Source organism: Gracilinanus agilis, chromosome 2 (genome assembly GCF_016433145.1).
Source record: "Gracilinanus agilis isolate LMUSP501 chromosome 2, AgileGrace, whole genome shotgun sequence".
Taxonomy (NCBI): Eukaryota; Metazoa; Chordata; class Mammalia; order Didelphimorphia; family Didelphidae; genus Gracilinanus; species Gracilinanus agilis.
Window position 1 is genome coordinate 594,440,915 of NC_058131.1, and position 14,368 is coordinate 594,455,282.

The 14,368-nt window shown below is 38.0% G+C and overlaps 1 protein-coding gene across 1 annotated transcript in view; it reads right to left on the bottom strand.

The window, feature by feature from the left end:
- Positions 1 to 1,661: 1,661 nt before the first annotated feature.
- Positions 1,662 to 14,368, bottom strand: part of SLCO3A1 (solute carrier organic anion transporter family member 3A1) — a gene marked incomplete at its 5' end in the record, with an annotated part of 288,197 nt that continues 275,490 nt past the window's right edge. Inside the window, 2 exons of the mRNA XM_044660137.1 lie at positions 1,662 to 3,086; positions 10,997 to 11,061. Coding sequence (XP_044516072.1) covers positions 2,707 to 3,086; positions 10,997 to 11,061 — 445 coding nt within the window. The remainder of the gene's footprint in view (positions 3,087 to 10,996; positions 11,062 to 14,368) is intronic.

Below are 14,368 nucleotides of genomic sequence, written 5' to 3' on the forward strand. Positions count from 1 at the left end.
CATCCTTTCCCACACTCAAACATTAACATCACTTACAAACAAATAAAGAGTTGGCTATGGCCATCATCTGTGGCAGTGTTTCCCCTAAGTGTAAAAAGAAAGCCAGGAAAGGTCTGGCTTTTCCCTTCACTAAGCATCAGAATTTGATTTTCAAAAGGTGCCATTTCTGGAGCTTTCTTTTTAAAATGGAGTTTTTGATTGTCCATTCAATGACCGATAAAGCCCAATCCTTGAGTTGCTTTCTGTTTGTCTAGTACTATTCAGCATGGATATGAGAATACATTCGAGGATGTTAAAAAAAATCCAAATGGCAAATGGCCTTATAAGTTAAAAAAAAATAAAGCTAGTGGCATCTAGAAAGGCTAAATACCAGGGTCTTGATGACTCTGCCTAAGTATGGAACGATGAACAGGTCAGTCAGTGATCTACCAAAAAGATATTTTCAAAATGAAAAGATAAAACAAAGCAAAATATAACACTTTCCTGTATAAAAAAATATCAAAACTAGCAGCCACATAGATTTTTAGATTAGTTGTAGAATTATCACCCCTATCAATTAGATAATTGATGGATGAGTATGTATATTTTAAAAAGATGAAGCTATACTAAAATTAAATAGATTCGAGAACTATTTTTCAAAAAGCATCATCTCCTAGGCAACCGACCACAATGCTATCTACACAATGCTCTTTCTCTTTTGCTTCTCTTAGCTTGATGATTTTCTGTGGTTCTGTTCTCAGAATCAAATCTCCTCATTTGCTGTGGTTGTTGAGTATTTGGCACAGTGTTCTTTTCCTTTAGGATTTTCTTTTCCTTGCTGTTTAACCCTGAATGTGAACTATGAATGCATGAGTGAGGTAAAATAATCCCTTGGGGACAGCTTTGGGGCCAAGTTCACAGGAATGTCACATCTGAAACCAAATCATCAAACACATATGGAGAACAGAATAGGCCCGCTCACTGTGGAACTGAGTGTGCGTATGTGTGTTTGTGTACACACACGTGTACAAGCTCAATGTCTCTCTCCCACTGACTTGCCCACAAAAGCTTAGTCTTCTGCCAGCAAGAGGCTTTTCAGGGGATTCTCATTCCAGACAATGAGAAGTTCCCTCTTTAACTCTTTGAAGTTCAGTCACTTTTAAAATACACAGACAAAGGCCTCTTAAACTGGAGCCTGACCTTGAACGCATTGTTGACATTTTAATCCATTGGAAAGGGGGTGACTTTTAGCATTTTGTGGGCTTATTCATTAAACTGGGGCACCCCTGGCTGTTCAGCAGCTTGTGCTCATGAATAATGGCCTAAGATGTATTTTTCATTTCTCGTTTCCTTTCACTAGAAAATGTTACATACACACTTGTATACAGATACCCAGAAACACCACCTAAGTGAGCTTCAACAGACTGCAAATAATACTTTTCAAATGTGGTTGTGAATATAAAGGGAGCTTCTTCATGACAGTGAGCATAGAGATTAAAGAGAAAAGGCAAGTTTGCAATTCATTACCTTCTCCCCTGTTGTCCCAATTATGATTCTTTTTAAAGAGAGACTGCATCTATTCTCTCTGAAGATTTTTTTTTTTTTGGGTAACATGTATTTTCTTACTGGCTTTGTAGTGTATCAGAATGAAGATAAAAGGATAAAAATTACAATAGATTAATTGCATCCCTTGAATCACATTATATTTTTTTTGGTGCATTAAAAAGAAAAAAAAAGGAAAGCGACCAGCATATAATAAAGTCCTCTTATAGAATTCTGTTAGTGACTGAAAGGTTAACATAGCTTTTGGAAATAGTTAAAAATAGTATTAGAGATTATACATACAACTGTTTGAAATCCATACCCATTTAAAAATGGCAAAATGTTTGGCAAATGTAAGCAAATGACTTGAACTAAATTTGGGTCTCCATGGCTCTGAGCACAGCCAGTCATAGCCACAGAGAAGGCCCAGCACATCCTGAGGTCTGTGAGGCTTGGGAGGAGGTGGATACATCTCACCTTCTGGATGTGCTGATGGGGGAAGGATGAGCCCTCCGTCCCCCAACACACGCACTCCATTCTCCCCTCACTCTCTCAGTTTTCTAACTTTTGAACATGGAAATACGGCTGGTGAGGGGTGTCGTTTATCGACTTCAGCACGGATCACCCAATAACATCGCTGAGAGAACTCTGGGGCCTGGAACAACATGCAGACTGGGTGAGTTGTCTACACAGTGACCCATATTGCAAAGGTTAGAGGGGAGTAGCTCTCCCACCCCCTCTTCTCTTGCTCCCTCCCTGCCCCAAATTGAAGGAGGAGGTGGCATAGAGTGTCACTAGTGCTTATCCTGGAAATGTTGTCAGCTTTTTTTTTTTTAATAAGATGATAGGTTTTTATGTCCAAAAATGTCCATTTTGCTGAACTGGCCACCATCATTCCCTGTTGCTTGGAGCTGATGGCATTTCTAGAGACCACATCTGAACCTTCAGAGGGCTGCCACCAAGGCCCGCTGGCATTTCCTGCCTTGCTCCCGAAGAATGTCAAGTGCATGTTCCCATATGCCTCATCCTTCTGAATCCTGTCTGGCTATGGTTTTGAGAAAAGGACAAAAGTGGTTGTTGTAGTAGTTGTCGTGTGTGTATGTTTCCATTTTTTAAAACTTTATTTTAATTTTTTTAAGAAAAAGGACCCTTTGATTACTAATATAATTTGTCCTTCCTTAGTCACTATAAAACAGATTCCATGTTTTCACACCACTCGTGATCTTCCAGGTTATAGATAAATTTTGTCCTATGTGACTGGTTTGGGGCCACAGGGTCCCTCCCTAGATTGTCTAGGGTCAGAGTAGAGGCAAAGAACTCACTCGTGCTGAGCCCACCCTCGTGGTTTTTGATGTATCGCTTATAGTTTTTCCTCAGGCACTGCCACGTTGTGGTATAGAGGATGAATGCGAAGGATTTGAGGGCAATGGCGATGCTGACGTATAGGTATCTGTACACCACGTTGTCATAGAGGGCGCAGGCACCTTGCTCGCCACAGAATGTGCTCCAGAACAGGCAGGTGGAGTCGATGCCTGCCCCGAAGATCAAGGGAGGAGGGATGAAGCCTAGAAGAGGGAAAAAGACACTTAATACTTGGTTCCGTTGTTTGGTTCTTTGTTGTTCATTTTTTCCATTGGGCTTTTAGAGGGTAGACCTGATCCACCTACTTGCAGGTTAACGAAGGGAACATTTTCTTTTTTCAATGGCCAGCATTAAATTTAAGGGCTCAAGGTGGGGCAGAAAGGTTCACTCTTACCAATTTTAATTAGGTTGGCAGAACTCTCCAGGGTCCTGCAGTCAAGATGCTGTCAGTACTTCCCCTTAGCACTCCCTTCACTCCCTTTTCAGAGGCTTGTTACCACAATCAAGGACCCTGAAAAAGTAGTTCTATTGGAAAGCCTCGTTAAACCTCTGAAACAATGTGATTTAATAAATGTACAAGTTTGAAATATTGCCCAACCTGCTTCACCTTTTCTGCTTGCTGCAAGGTTGGATTCTTTTCAGGCAAAAATCTTCAAGTCATGGTATTCTCTCCATTCCTAACGGTTTTAAAGACTTTCTATAACTTTCCAAGATAACAACTACTCTGATGGCCACTGAAATGTACCCAGCTTAGAGGAGGGCCATGATAACTATTTATCACATACAAAGTGATTCTCTAGTGTTTTCTAGGCAAAGAAATGGATATCCCGAACTAATTTAAATTAGGGATGGTATATAAGGTAGATAGTATTGTTAAAGAGTCTTTCCAGTGATCCAGGAAGAGTTAAATCCATCCAGGAACTTATTTAGGCTTCATAAATCCTCTCCTATTGCCTGTTCTGTGGCCAGTTCATCATTTATGAACCTTGGGCAATGGGGAGATGTAACTGCAATGGGGAGATGTAACTGAGTTTTCAGAGTATATCAAACTCTAAGTAATCAACTGCCAAGACGTTTATTTAGGGAGGATATTGAAAGTATAGGATGGGAATGGCTGAGAGCCAGACCTAGAGATGGGAAATCCTGGGTTCAGATATAGTCTTGGACACTTTCTAGCTATGTAATCCTGGGTAAATAATTTAATCCCCATTGCCTAGCCCTTATCGCTCTTCTGCCTTGGAATCAATACACAATATTGATTCTAAAATGAAAGATAAAATAAAAAAGGATTTGTGGTGGCAAAAAATTAGAAAATGAGGGGATGTCCCTTGATTTGGGAATGTCTGAACAAATTGTGGTATATGATAATGATGGAATACTATTGTGTTATAAGGAATGATGAACTGCTTGATTTCTATATGAACTGGAAAGAGCTCCATGAACTGATGTGGAGTGAAATGAGCAGAACCAGGAGAACATTGTACACAGAAACTGAAACATTGTGGAATGATCAAATGTAATTGAATTTGCTACTAGTAGCAATGCGATGATTCAGAACAATCCTGACGGACATGTGAGAAAGAGTGCTATCCACATCTAGAGAAAGAACTGTGGGACTAGAAACACAGAAGAAAAACATATGATTTATCACTTGTTTGTATGGGTATATATGATTAGGGGTTTTGGTTTTAAAAGATTGCTCAGTTATAAAAATGAATAATAGGAAATAGGTGTCAAGTTATGATACATGTATAACCCAGTGGAAATTGCTTGTAGGCTCTGGGAGTGGGGAGGGAAGAGGGGAGGAAGAGAGCATGAATCATTTAACCATGAAAAAATATTTAGAAATATAAAAAATAAAAATAAAAAGGAAAGTATTGGATGTATCCCTGAAAATTTATGTAAATCCAAGTTCCTTAAACAGAATAGTATTTTAAATACATGAAGGATATATATTACATTAGGAATCCTGTAATGAATCCAGGATCTATAGAACCCTTATTCTTTCCTTCTTTGATCCAGTCTCTGTCATAGAAGTGGGTCTCCTCATTAAGGTAAAACCTCTCCACTGGTGCTCTTAATCCTCTCCCTTTTCATTTCCTTTGAAAGTTTATTTGTTCAATCATTCCCTCTCTCTCATTTTAAACTTCTATGAACTGATCCCTTTTTTTACACGAACAAATGCACCAATCAATCACTGATTGATCAATTAGTTCTCCTGGATTAACCATGTTCCAGACACTGTTCTAAGGTGGATACAGATAAAAAGAATTTAAAAATACCTAAGGTCAAAGAGCTCACCTTTGCTTGCCATTGCCATTCCCTCCAGGACATTCCTTCTTATGTTTCCTTTCATAGTCAAATTCCTAGAAAGTCATTTATGCTTTTTGCCTCCACTTGCTCATCTCTTATTCGTTCATTAAAAAAGAAACCAACCAACTTTTATGTTATTTCTTAGAATGGATATTATGTACCAGTTCCAAGTCAGAAGAGTGGTAAGGGCTAGACATTTAGTATTAAGTGACCTACCCAGGGCCACATAGCTAGGAAGTGTGTAAGGCCAGGTTTGAACCCAGAACCTCCCATCTCCATGCTTGGCTTTCTATCCACTGAGTCACCAAGCTGCCCCACTTCTTATTCATTATTTATCTGGATGCAGTTTGTTTTCCCACCACATCACTGGACCTAAACTGTTCCCTCTAGGTCTGTCCATTATCTAACTTACAAATTCAGTGACTTTTTCTTAGTCTTCCTTCTACTCAATTATTCCACAGCTTTAAATGCTGCAGATCACTTTATTTTCACTTCTCCTTCCCTGGGTACTCTTTCCTTCTTAGGGTTTGTAGATATTACTTTCTCTTAGTTTACTTTTCTGATCATTCTATTGCTTTTCAGTTGCAATTATTGTCTTTTTTTCTTCTGTCTAGTAAGAATAGGCATCTGACAAGGCTCACTCTTGGGTCCTCTTCTTATTTCTCACTATATTTTGTTTCTTTTGTGAGTTCAATGATTATTTCAATGAACTCCAAAATCTATGTTATCTATCCCTAATCCATTCTTATATATCTCTCTAGAATTCTAGTTTCAAATTATCAACTGCTCAATGTTGGATGACTTTTTCTCATCAAACCTCAAACTCAATGTCTAAAATAGATCTCATTTTTTCCGCTACCTCCTTCAATGTATTTTATATTCTGTTGAGGGGAATACCATCTTTTAAGCCAGCCAGTTTCACAGTCTTGTAGCCATCTTTGACTTCTCTTTCCCTCGAGGCCCATATTTAATCAGTTGCCATTGATCCTAATTCCAAAACATCTCTGGCATTTGTTTCTTTCCCTCCATTCATACACCTATACCTTAGTTCAGAACTTAATTGCTTTTCTCCTAGATGGCTACAATAACTACTTAAACGGTAATCCTTCTTCCAGTTTTCCCCCTGTCCAATCCATCATTCACAGAGTGATATTCCTAAAATATAGAACTGATCATGCCAGTCCCCAACTCAAAAATCTTCAATGATTCTTCTATTGCCTGCAGGATAAATGAAAAATGTGTTTGGCAATTTAAATGCTATTAGAAAATATGGCTTTCACTTACTTTTCACATATTTTCTATTTCATGTTTTTCATTCCAGTTAAACTGGTTTGCTAGCTCTTCCTCACCCATGACATTTCTTCTACCACTTTGCAAAATGGTCTTCCAACTCGAATGCATCCTTTCCTCACATCTGCCTCACAATGTCCCTGGCTTCCTTCAAAGCCCAGCTCTGGAGCCACCTCCTACACATATGGCCTTTCCTAATCCCCTCATTTTCTCCCTCTTTAATTTACCCTTTGTTACTTATTTTTGAATTAGCTTGCTTGTGCTCAGGTTACTTACTGCCTGAAGAATGGAAGCCTCTGAAGGGTTGGGGCTGTTTAATTTTGTTTTTGTAGCCTCAGCACCTAGCATGGTGCCTTCATTTAGTTGCAGTTTAATACTTACCCGTTGAATTGCGTTGGATTTGATTGGGGGTGAAAATGGCACGGCTAGGGAGCCTAAATTTGAGGAGAGACTAGGTGACACAAGGCAGGTGAACTGCATGGACTGCATTTCTGATTTTGCTCCTATGTTCTGGGCCCCAGAGATGCCCTCTGTTACCTTGGGGAGGAGCAAAGGAGTGCCAGAGGGATAGAACATCTCCTTTGAGAGCTTTGGGTGGTAGGTACAGAATCCCTCCACTAAAGCTTATTATAACTGCTCTTTTCTTTCCTTCTTCTACCTTCTTCATAACTCCTGTGGGGTCACTTGAGATCCCCCCTCAAAGCATCTGCCGTGAGGCTTCTGTAACTAGTAGACATTAAATATCATTCTATCAGAGCGGCTCTCTTAGTGGAGAGGAATACATTGGGGGGAATGCTACAAGGGCTCACTCCAGTTACACGTTATTACAGTGAATATTAAAAGGATTAAATCTTGCCTCTTATTATGGCAGAGTCCAAATTGCTGCTATATGTATTTCACTGCAGAAATTGCAGCCCTGTTTAAGGAAATTGTCTCTGTTTTCCTGAAAATCCATTAGCTTAGACTATTCCAGGTTTCCTACCTTGGCTATTTAATGCACTCCACTGGTTGAAAAGGCTGTGCCTATTTATGTTCTTAAGCCTAAACTTTCAACTGAACTGAAAGGCTTTTGTAAGAAAAATAAATTCAAAATCATTTACAGAATAGATATGGAGTCTGAAAATTACATTGACATTTACATTTGAAAAGACACCCATTCCTCTGCTGCTCACCTGCCAAGCTTACAGGATTTTGCATTCATGCTGTCAAGACTACTGATATAACTAGCACATGCTACAGATTGGGGATGTCTGAAAGCAGACTCTTCTTAAGTAATTAGTGAGGATTCCTGTTCTCCCAGCATTAAGGAAGATGCTTAGCCCTGAGGTGTGTAGGCATCTTCCAATGTACAACTAAGATTTGTTGGTTTTTTCTTTTTTTTTTTTTATTTCAAGAAGGATTTATTGAGCATCTAACATATGACCTGGCCTTGTACTATACATCATATACATGGTGTAAAAATGGTCTTCATTTTTAATTGCCAAGCTATAATCTCCCTATAGTCATCCCTGATTGCAGCCAGGTAAGATATGACATAATGAAATTGTAGATTTAATTCTCATCTAGGCCAGTGAGGATTTGTTCTTTCTATTTCATTGTTATGGACTGTATTCTTAAATCTAGTTAGGCATATTTTACAGATCCATAGCACTGGTCATAAGGGCGAACTTGGCAAGTTAGCTAAAACCTATTGCTAGTACAGGTTCATCCTAAGTGAGGGAGTCCCAAATCTGTCCCTAAGTAACTGTTGGTAAAATAACTTTACTTTTCTAGTCCTCAATCTTCTTATCTGTTAAGTGCAATAATCAGAACGGAAAATGTAATAGATTGAACATACTTTGCTTCTAGGGCTATTTATGATGGAGGGCAGTAAAAAAAACACTGAAAATTTATTAATTTATTCTCAGATGACACTAATACAAAGGCATCAGGAACAGAGAATCAAGAGGCCTGATTTGAACATCATAATTCCCCGTAGTAGCTTTGACCAAAATAATCATGACCGAGTGTCTTTTTGATCTCAGGCAGAGAGTAATGATTCTTGCTGATGAAATCAACTCATGCCTTACACTTGGACAGTGTTTTATGGTTTTTAGAGCACATTATCTCATCTGATCTTCACAATAGTCCTCTAAGGTGGACAGAGCCAGTGCTATTTCTTTTCATTTTTACAGATAAAAAACTAAGGCTCAGAGAAGATTAAATGACTATGCCATATGATTAACAGGTGATTGAGTTGAGAAATGAATCCAGATTTTTGATTACTTACTCAAATACACTTCCCATATTGGCATGGTGAAGAAATGTTTTAAGAAATGATATGTCCCTCTCTTTATTCTTTCTTGTCTTGGGCAATTTACCTTGTAGGACCACAAAACAGGCATGGGTGGTAAGCTGAGTCTTGGTAGAAAAGACTAGCTAAATGAAAACCAGATATATCAAGCCTTAAACCATGGACCTCTTCATAGGATCGTAACCTCAGTTCAGTTAATCAGGGAACTGTCAACATATATTGGCGCTCAAAAGCTAAAAGATCAATCTATCAGTCAACCAGTTTTCAAGTTTCTACTATGTGCCAAGCACTGTGTTAGATGCTGGGGATACAAAAACAAAAAATGAAACAGACTTTGTCCTCAAAAAAAACCAAAAAACTTAAATACGACCAGGGAAGGCAATTGTTACATCTTTAATTACATAAAATTGGTACTTGAGCTGATCTATGAAGGAAACTAGGGATTGTAAATGGTGGAGAGATGAGGGAGACACGCAAAGATGGAAAGGGGATGGATTTAATTTTAGGGGAGAAACAGAAATTCTACTTTGAAGAGATTAAAAATCATTCCAAATTTACTGTTTCTCTAGCTGCAATTCTCCCTCTTCTTAGTGCTCTAACATCATTAATAGAGTTTAATATATCCTATTCCAGGATCAAATACAATTAGGCCAAAAAGTAAAGGTTTCACAGGCAAGTTAGGTACATGATTCAGCTGCCTAGATTATTAGCTTCTCAAGAAGACATATATACAATGAAGGCCCTAGGTTATAATGATAATAATAGTGAATTATATTTTCTCAAAAATTTAACTGTCCCTTTCCTGCAATTTAAGCTAATTTCTCAGAAATTCTTATAAAATCCTCCACTGTTTGATATGAAAATCACCTAGCATAAAAAAAGGGTTGATATTTTTTTACCACCTATAGTGATGGACTAAATCCTAAAATAATTCTGTAGACTAGAATAGTTCCTATACATAGCCATAAAGTCATAAAATATTATGGAGAGAAAGGAAATTAGAGATCATCTAGTCCAAATTGTTTTGAGGAAATCCCAAGTAGTTGGGTTAAAGGAAATTGGGTGATAGCTAGTGATTTTCTGTAAAGTTATGTAAGGTTCAGTGAATATACTAATTTAGAGAGTTCCAAAGTTTTCCTTTAGATGTGAGCTATACTTTCTAGTCCTAAGAAGTTTTCCCATATACTTTACAATGATTTAGACCCTCCCTTCTACCCATACCCATGGAAGCAAAAGGGAAAGGATGCAATGAAATCTTGGAAAAATGTTTATTCAAACTCTCTCCAAAAACTGTGGATAGATTTATGTGACCCCTTTCCACTAATCTTTCATCTAAAAGAAAAAGAGAGAGAAAATCCTCCAAAGCAAACTGTTTGCCACTTACTCAAGCACGAAAGGTCATAGCTTCTCTGGATTTGGCCCAATCCTGACATTTGAAAAAGGAGTTTAAGTGGAAAAAACACAGGAAAAGGAATCTGGAGAATTAGCACCGAAACTAAGAAGCTGTGTAATTGTGTATAGCTCTAACTGTGCAAATGATTTAACTTCTCTAGGTTTCTATTTTTTCATCTGAAATAAATTAGGGAGTTAGACTACAACTAGATGATTTGAAGTTTTTTCTAGTTCTGAAAGTCCTTTGCTTCTCTAAGACAGACAATGATGGAACAGAAAACCTCCATATAATGTATTGAGTCAGCCAGAATTTCTCCCAACCTCAGAAGTCCTCGGTGAAGAACCCAAAGTATAGAATGCTGTTTTGGGAAATTAAAAAGGAGGCAAACTTTCCATTTATGAAGCAATGTGAGGGGGACTGTGTCTATCAGCTGGAAGCTCCATAAACAAACCATTTCACAAACTGCTCATATCTATTAATAGTGGATGTACAAAATGGTAGGATTGTTCTCTTTCCCTCTTCTTCCTTTCCCCCATTTTCACAAGTAAGGTGGAAGAGCAGCAGAGAAGACGGGGCTTATTTACCTGGAAATTTTCTCTACACTTATTGAATGAAAAATCATGAGGGTAGACAGGGAGGGAGCCAAATGTGTTCAATCTCTGAGTCTGGTCTCTAGACACAAAGCCTATGTTGTGGGAAGAACACTGGTAAATAGGAATTAGACTACAAAGAGAAAGGCAAATGAATAATAAACTTTATGAAGATTGACTAGTTTGAGAATAAACATTCAGTTCATTAATGAGGGAATAGAGGTTTATACCTACCCAGCAAACGAAGGAGCAGGAATAGAACCCCCAAAGCATAAGACTTGAGTTCAGGGCTGACTGTCCTAAATAAAAAGAGGTGAAGGGAAGAAAAATAGATTCTTATCACATCACTTTAAATTAGCAAACTCCACAGCTGTGCAATACTGTCAATCATAATAGTTCCTCAGAAAATCATTAAGAGTCTATTTATTATTATTATTATTTTTTAACTTTCCCTGCCTAGAGTCTGAATAATAACTATGACTGCAGCTACATGATAAGTTCAGGAATTTAACGGTGGCCTTAATAACAGGAGCTAATCTTGTCATTCGAAGGAAAGAAATGCAAATTCTTTCCCACTCAATTTTCATTTAGAGAAATCCTGCATTTGTTCAAGCAGAGAGGCATTTCTAGTTGGTGGGGCATTGTTTACCAAAATAACACAATTTGGGAACATCTTTCCCATTAAGCTTTGTAGCAAACAAGATTGAACTATTAAAGCAGAAGGGTCTTCACAGGCAAATGAACAATTTGTTATCTTTAGATTATATTGTTGTATGAATCACACCAGAAGAGGCACTCTTCCTTGAAGTCAGAAGACCTGGACCCTAGTCCCAGCTTGGTTATTTACTGTGTGACCTTGGGTACGTCAATTTATTTCTTTGGGTCTCAGTGTCTTTCTCTTTCAAACAGGGCATAATAATTTCTGCTTTGCATTGTGAGATAAACTGTATAATGATGATGATGATGATGATGGTAATGCTGATGATGAGTGGTATTGGCAATTGGTGGTGGAGGAAGAATTTTTTATTATACCGTCTCACAAAGAAATGGAAAAAATAAGAAAAATATATGCCTTTTTGTAACATCCTTTCATTTGATTGGCTGAAGCAATATTTTTAAAAGGCCCAACATTTCCTTCTTTTAATAGCTACTGGTTCCTTAAAAAAGTCTCCTTGGTAGAAATATCTTCATCAATGTGTTTCTTAGTAAAATGTGGCTTTAAAAGACTTCATCCTGATCTTTTATCATTTTCTGGTGAAAACTTGAAAACTCAGTAAAAATTTTAATGGAATTTTTCTTTTACCTCCAAATACGTGTGCTTCTATTAAAATTCTTTGCAGGATTTGGTTAAATGAGACGCAGTATCTGACCTTCAGGTAATTTAGCCCCAACAATCCTGTATTAATGACTGACTCTACTTTAGATTCTGGTATTTTTGGAAGGGAATTTTCCCTACGACTGAATATCTGTAGTAGTCACAAAAGACAACGTAATTTAGTAACAAGAGAGCTGGCCTTTAAGCCTTAAGACTTTGGTTCAAATCTTGCCTCTGACACAAACTGACTGTGTGATCCTGGGCAAGTCACTTCACGTCTCTAGTGCTAACCTGCCTCGGTAGGAGGATTTTCCTCATTTGGGAGATCCCTCTACTAACGAAATAACAACTCTAGTCCCTAGTCTAGGATGTAGTCATGGAGACAAAGGCAAGTTCTCCCTAACACAAATAGCTCTATCTCTGCCAACAATATACTACATTTCCATTTCTTTTGAGACACCATAAACACAAGGAGAAAAATGAAAAAGATACTAACTCTCATTGGATGCCCTCCTGGGAGAGAGGCACCTTCAGGGGGTGATTGATTGCAGACCTAGTTACGGGCCAATAAAAGGACTTGTTTGAGTGATTGTTGTTGGAAGTACCAGCCTACTTCTCAAACTTTCTCAATTCCTTTCTGAGAGATGTTGCTATTGTGTATAAGAGTGGCTGACACCCTGGGGCAGCGTAGGGTATAGGGTATACCTGTGCCTATCTACAGATGGCACAGTGTGCTTTTTTGCCTGCCTTGAACATCTGTGACTGGAAATAGAACTTGGGAGCTTGATTGAATAACATATTCCCCTCCCCATCCCCCCCCCCCCATATCCATATGCCCATAGTGAGAACACCTCCAGCAGGCATGCATGAAGCATGGAATTATTTCAATTGGAAAAGCCCCAGCTAAGGTCATTCAGTCCATCTGTTGCTTTTTTTTTTTTTTAAGTGAATCTAATTTTTTCCAGACTCTCTCCAAGAGGTACTTGTCAAACTATGCCTAGGAAGTGATTTGAATCTTACCATTCTCTATGTTTAATTCCTGAATTAGTCTTCTTATTCTAAGGGCCTGAATTTCATTTTCTCCTTCTTTGGGAGGTTGGGGGAAGGCAGAGATTGGGGAGAGGCACAGAGTGTACCGGTGAGATGGTGTCCTTCTTTCTGGCCAATGAAGGGGAAGAGTCTTGGTTTATGAAATGAAATTTTCTTAACATTCAAAGTTCTAAATAGTATTCTCGTTTTTCCGTTTCCCTTTCGTGAATGTTCAAAGGAGTTGGCCTTGTTGGCCCAAATCCTGCTTTCCCTCCCCACCTCCCTGTCCAAAAATAAAATCTTACGATTATTCCTTTAAATTGTTTCCCAAGGTATATGACATAAAAACAGGAATGTGAGCATAATGCAGAAGCACAGAAACAATAATGAAAGAAGCTGTAAATTTATTTAAATAAGAAAAAGACATATCATTTGTAGTTTGTATGTCCTGTCTCTGGGACCTAGATTTGAAGTTTTAGCTAATTTTCCTTTCTGATGAATTGTGTTTTTCTTTTTTTAGCCATGTCCTTCCCCCACTTTAACATTTCCAGTGAAAACATGAAAAACTTGATGAAAATATAATGAATCTCTAGTAGAAATAAGCACAGGTTCTGGAGTCAAATGACCTGAGTTCAAATTCTACTTTTAGCATTAAGTTCCTTTACCTATGTGCCAGTTGCTTTCTCACTTCAGATGTGGAAAAATGTAATTGTACCAGGTGACCTTTAGGTGCTTTTCCGTTCTAGAACTATGAGACTATTGTCCTCTCTGTAACTATTTATGTAACTAATCCTAACCCACTAAGAGCTAAGGTTGAATTTTAATCAAAAATAAAGATCCTAGCTAATTATTTAATAAACATAGGTTAGAAACAAATGAAGTATATGGCAAAAGAAGTCTGCATGAGGATGCCCATTGATCATCATCTCTGGGTTACTAGTACACATCCAGGCTATGATTGTAGTTGGGGGTACTTTTAGGTTCTTCTAAATTCCTTCTCCTTGTGATGACTCAAAGTTATGTTGGGACCATCACCCTGAGAAGGGTATTCTGCTGTGAGTTCATATCCTGACAAGCCCATGATCTTCATAAGGATATCTTTTCCTTCCAAAGCTCTAACTTTATGGAATATCTTTTTTAGTAAGGAGTATTGCTCTCTACAAAGCAGGAGCCACTATTGTCTCTTTATTTGGCAATGATGTTCTCTGATGTCCTTAATAGATAAGAGCGATATTTTTCATTTGGGTGGTAAATGGGTTAGA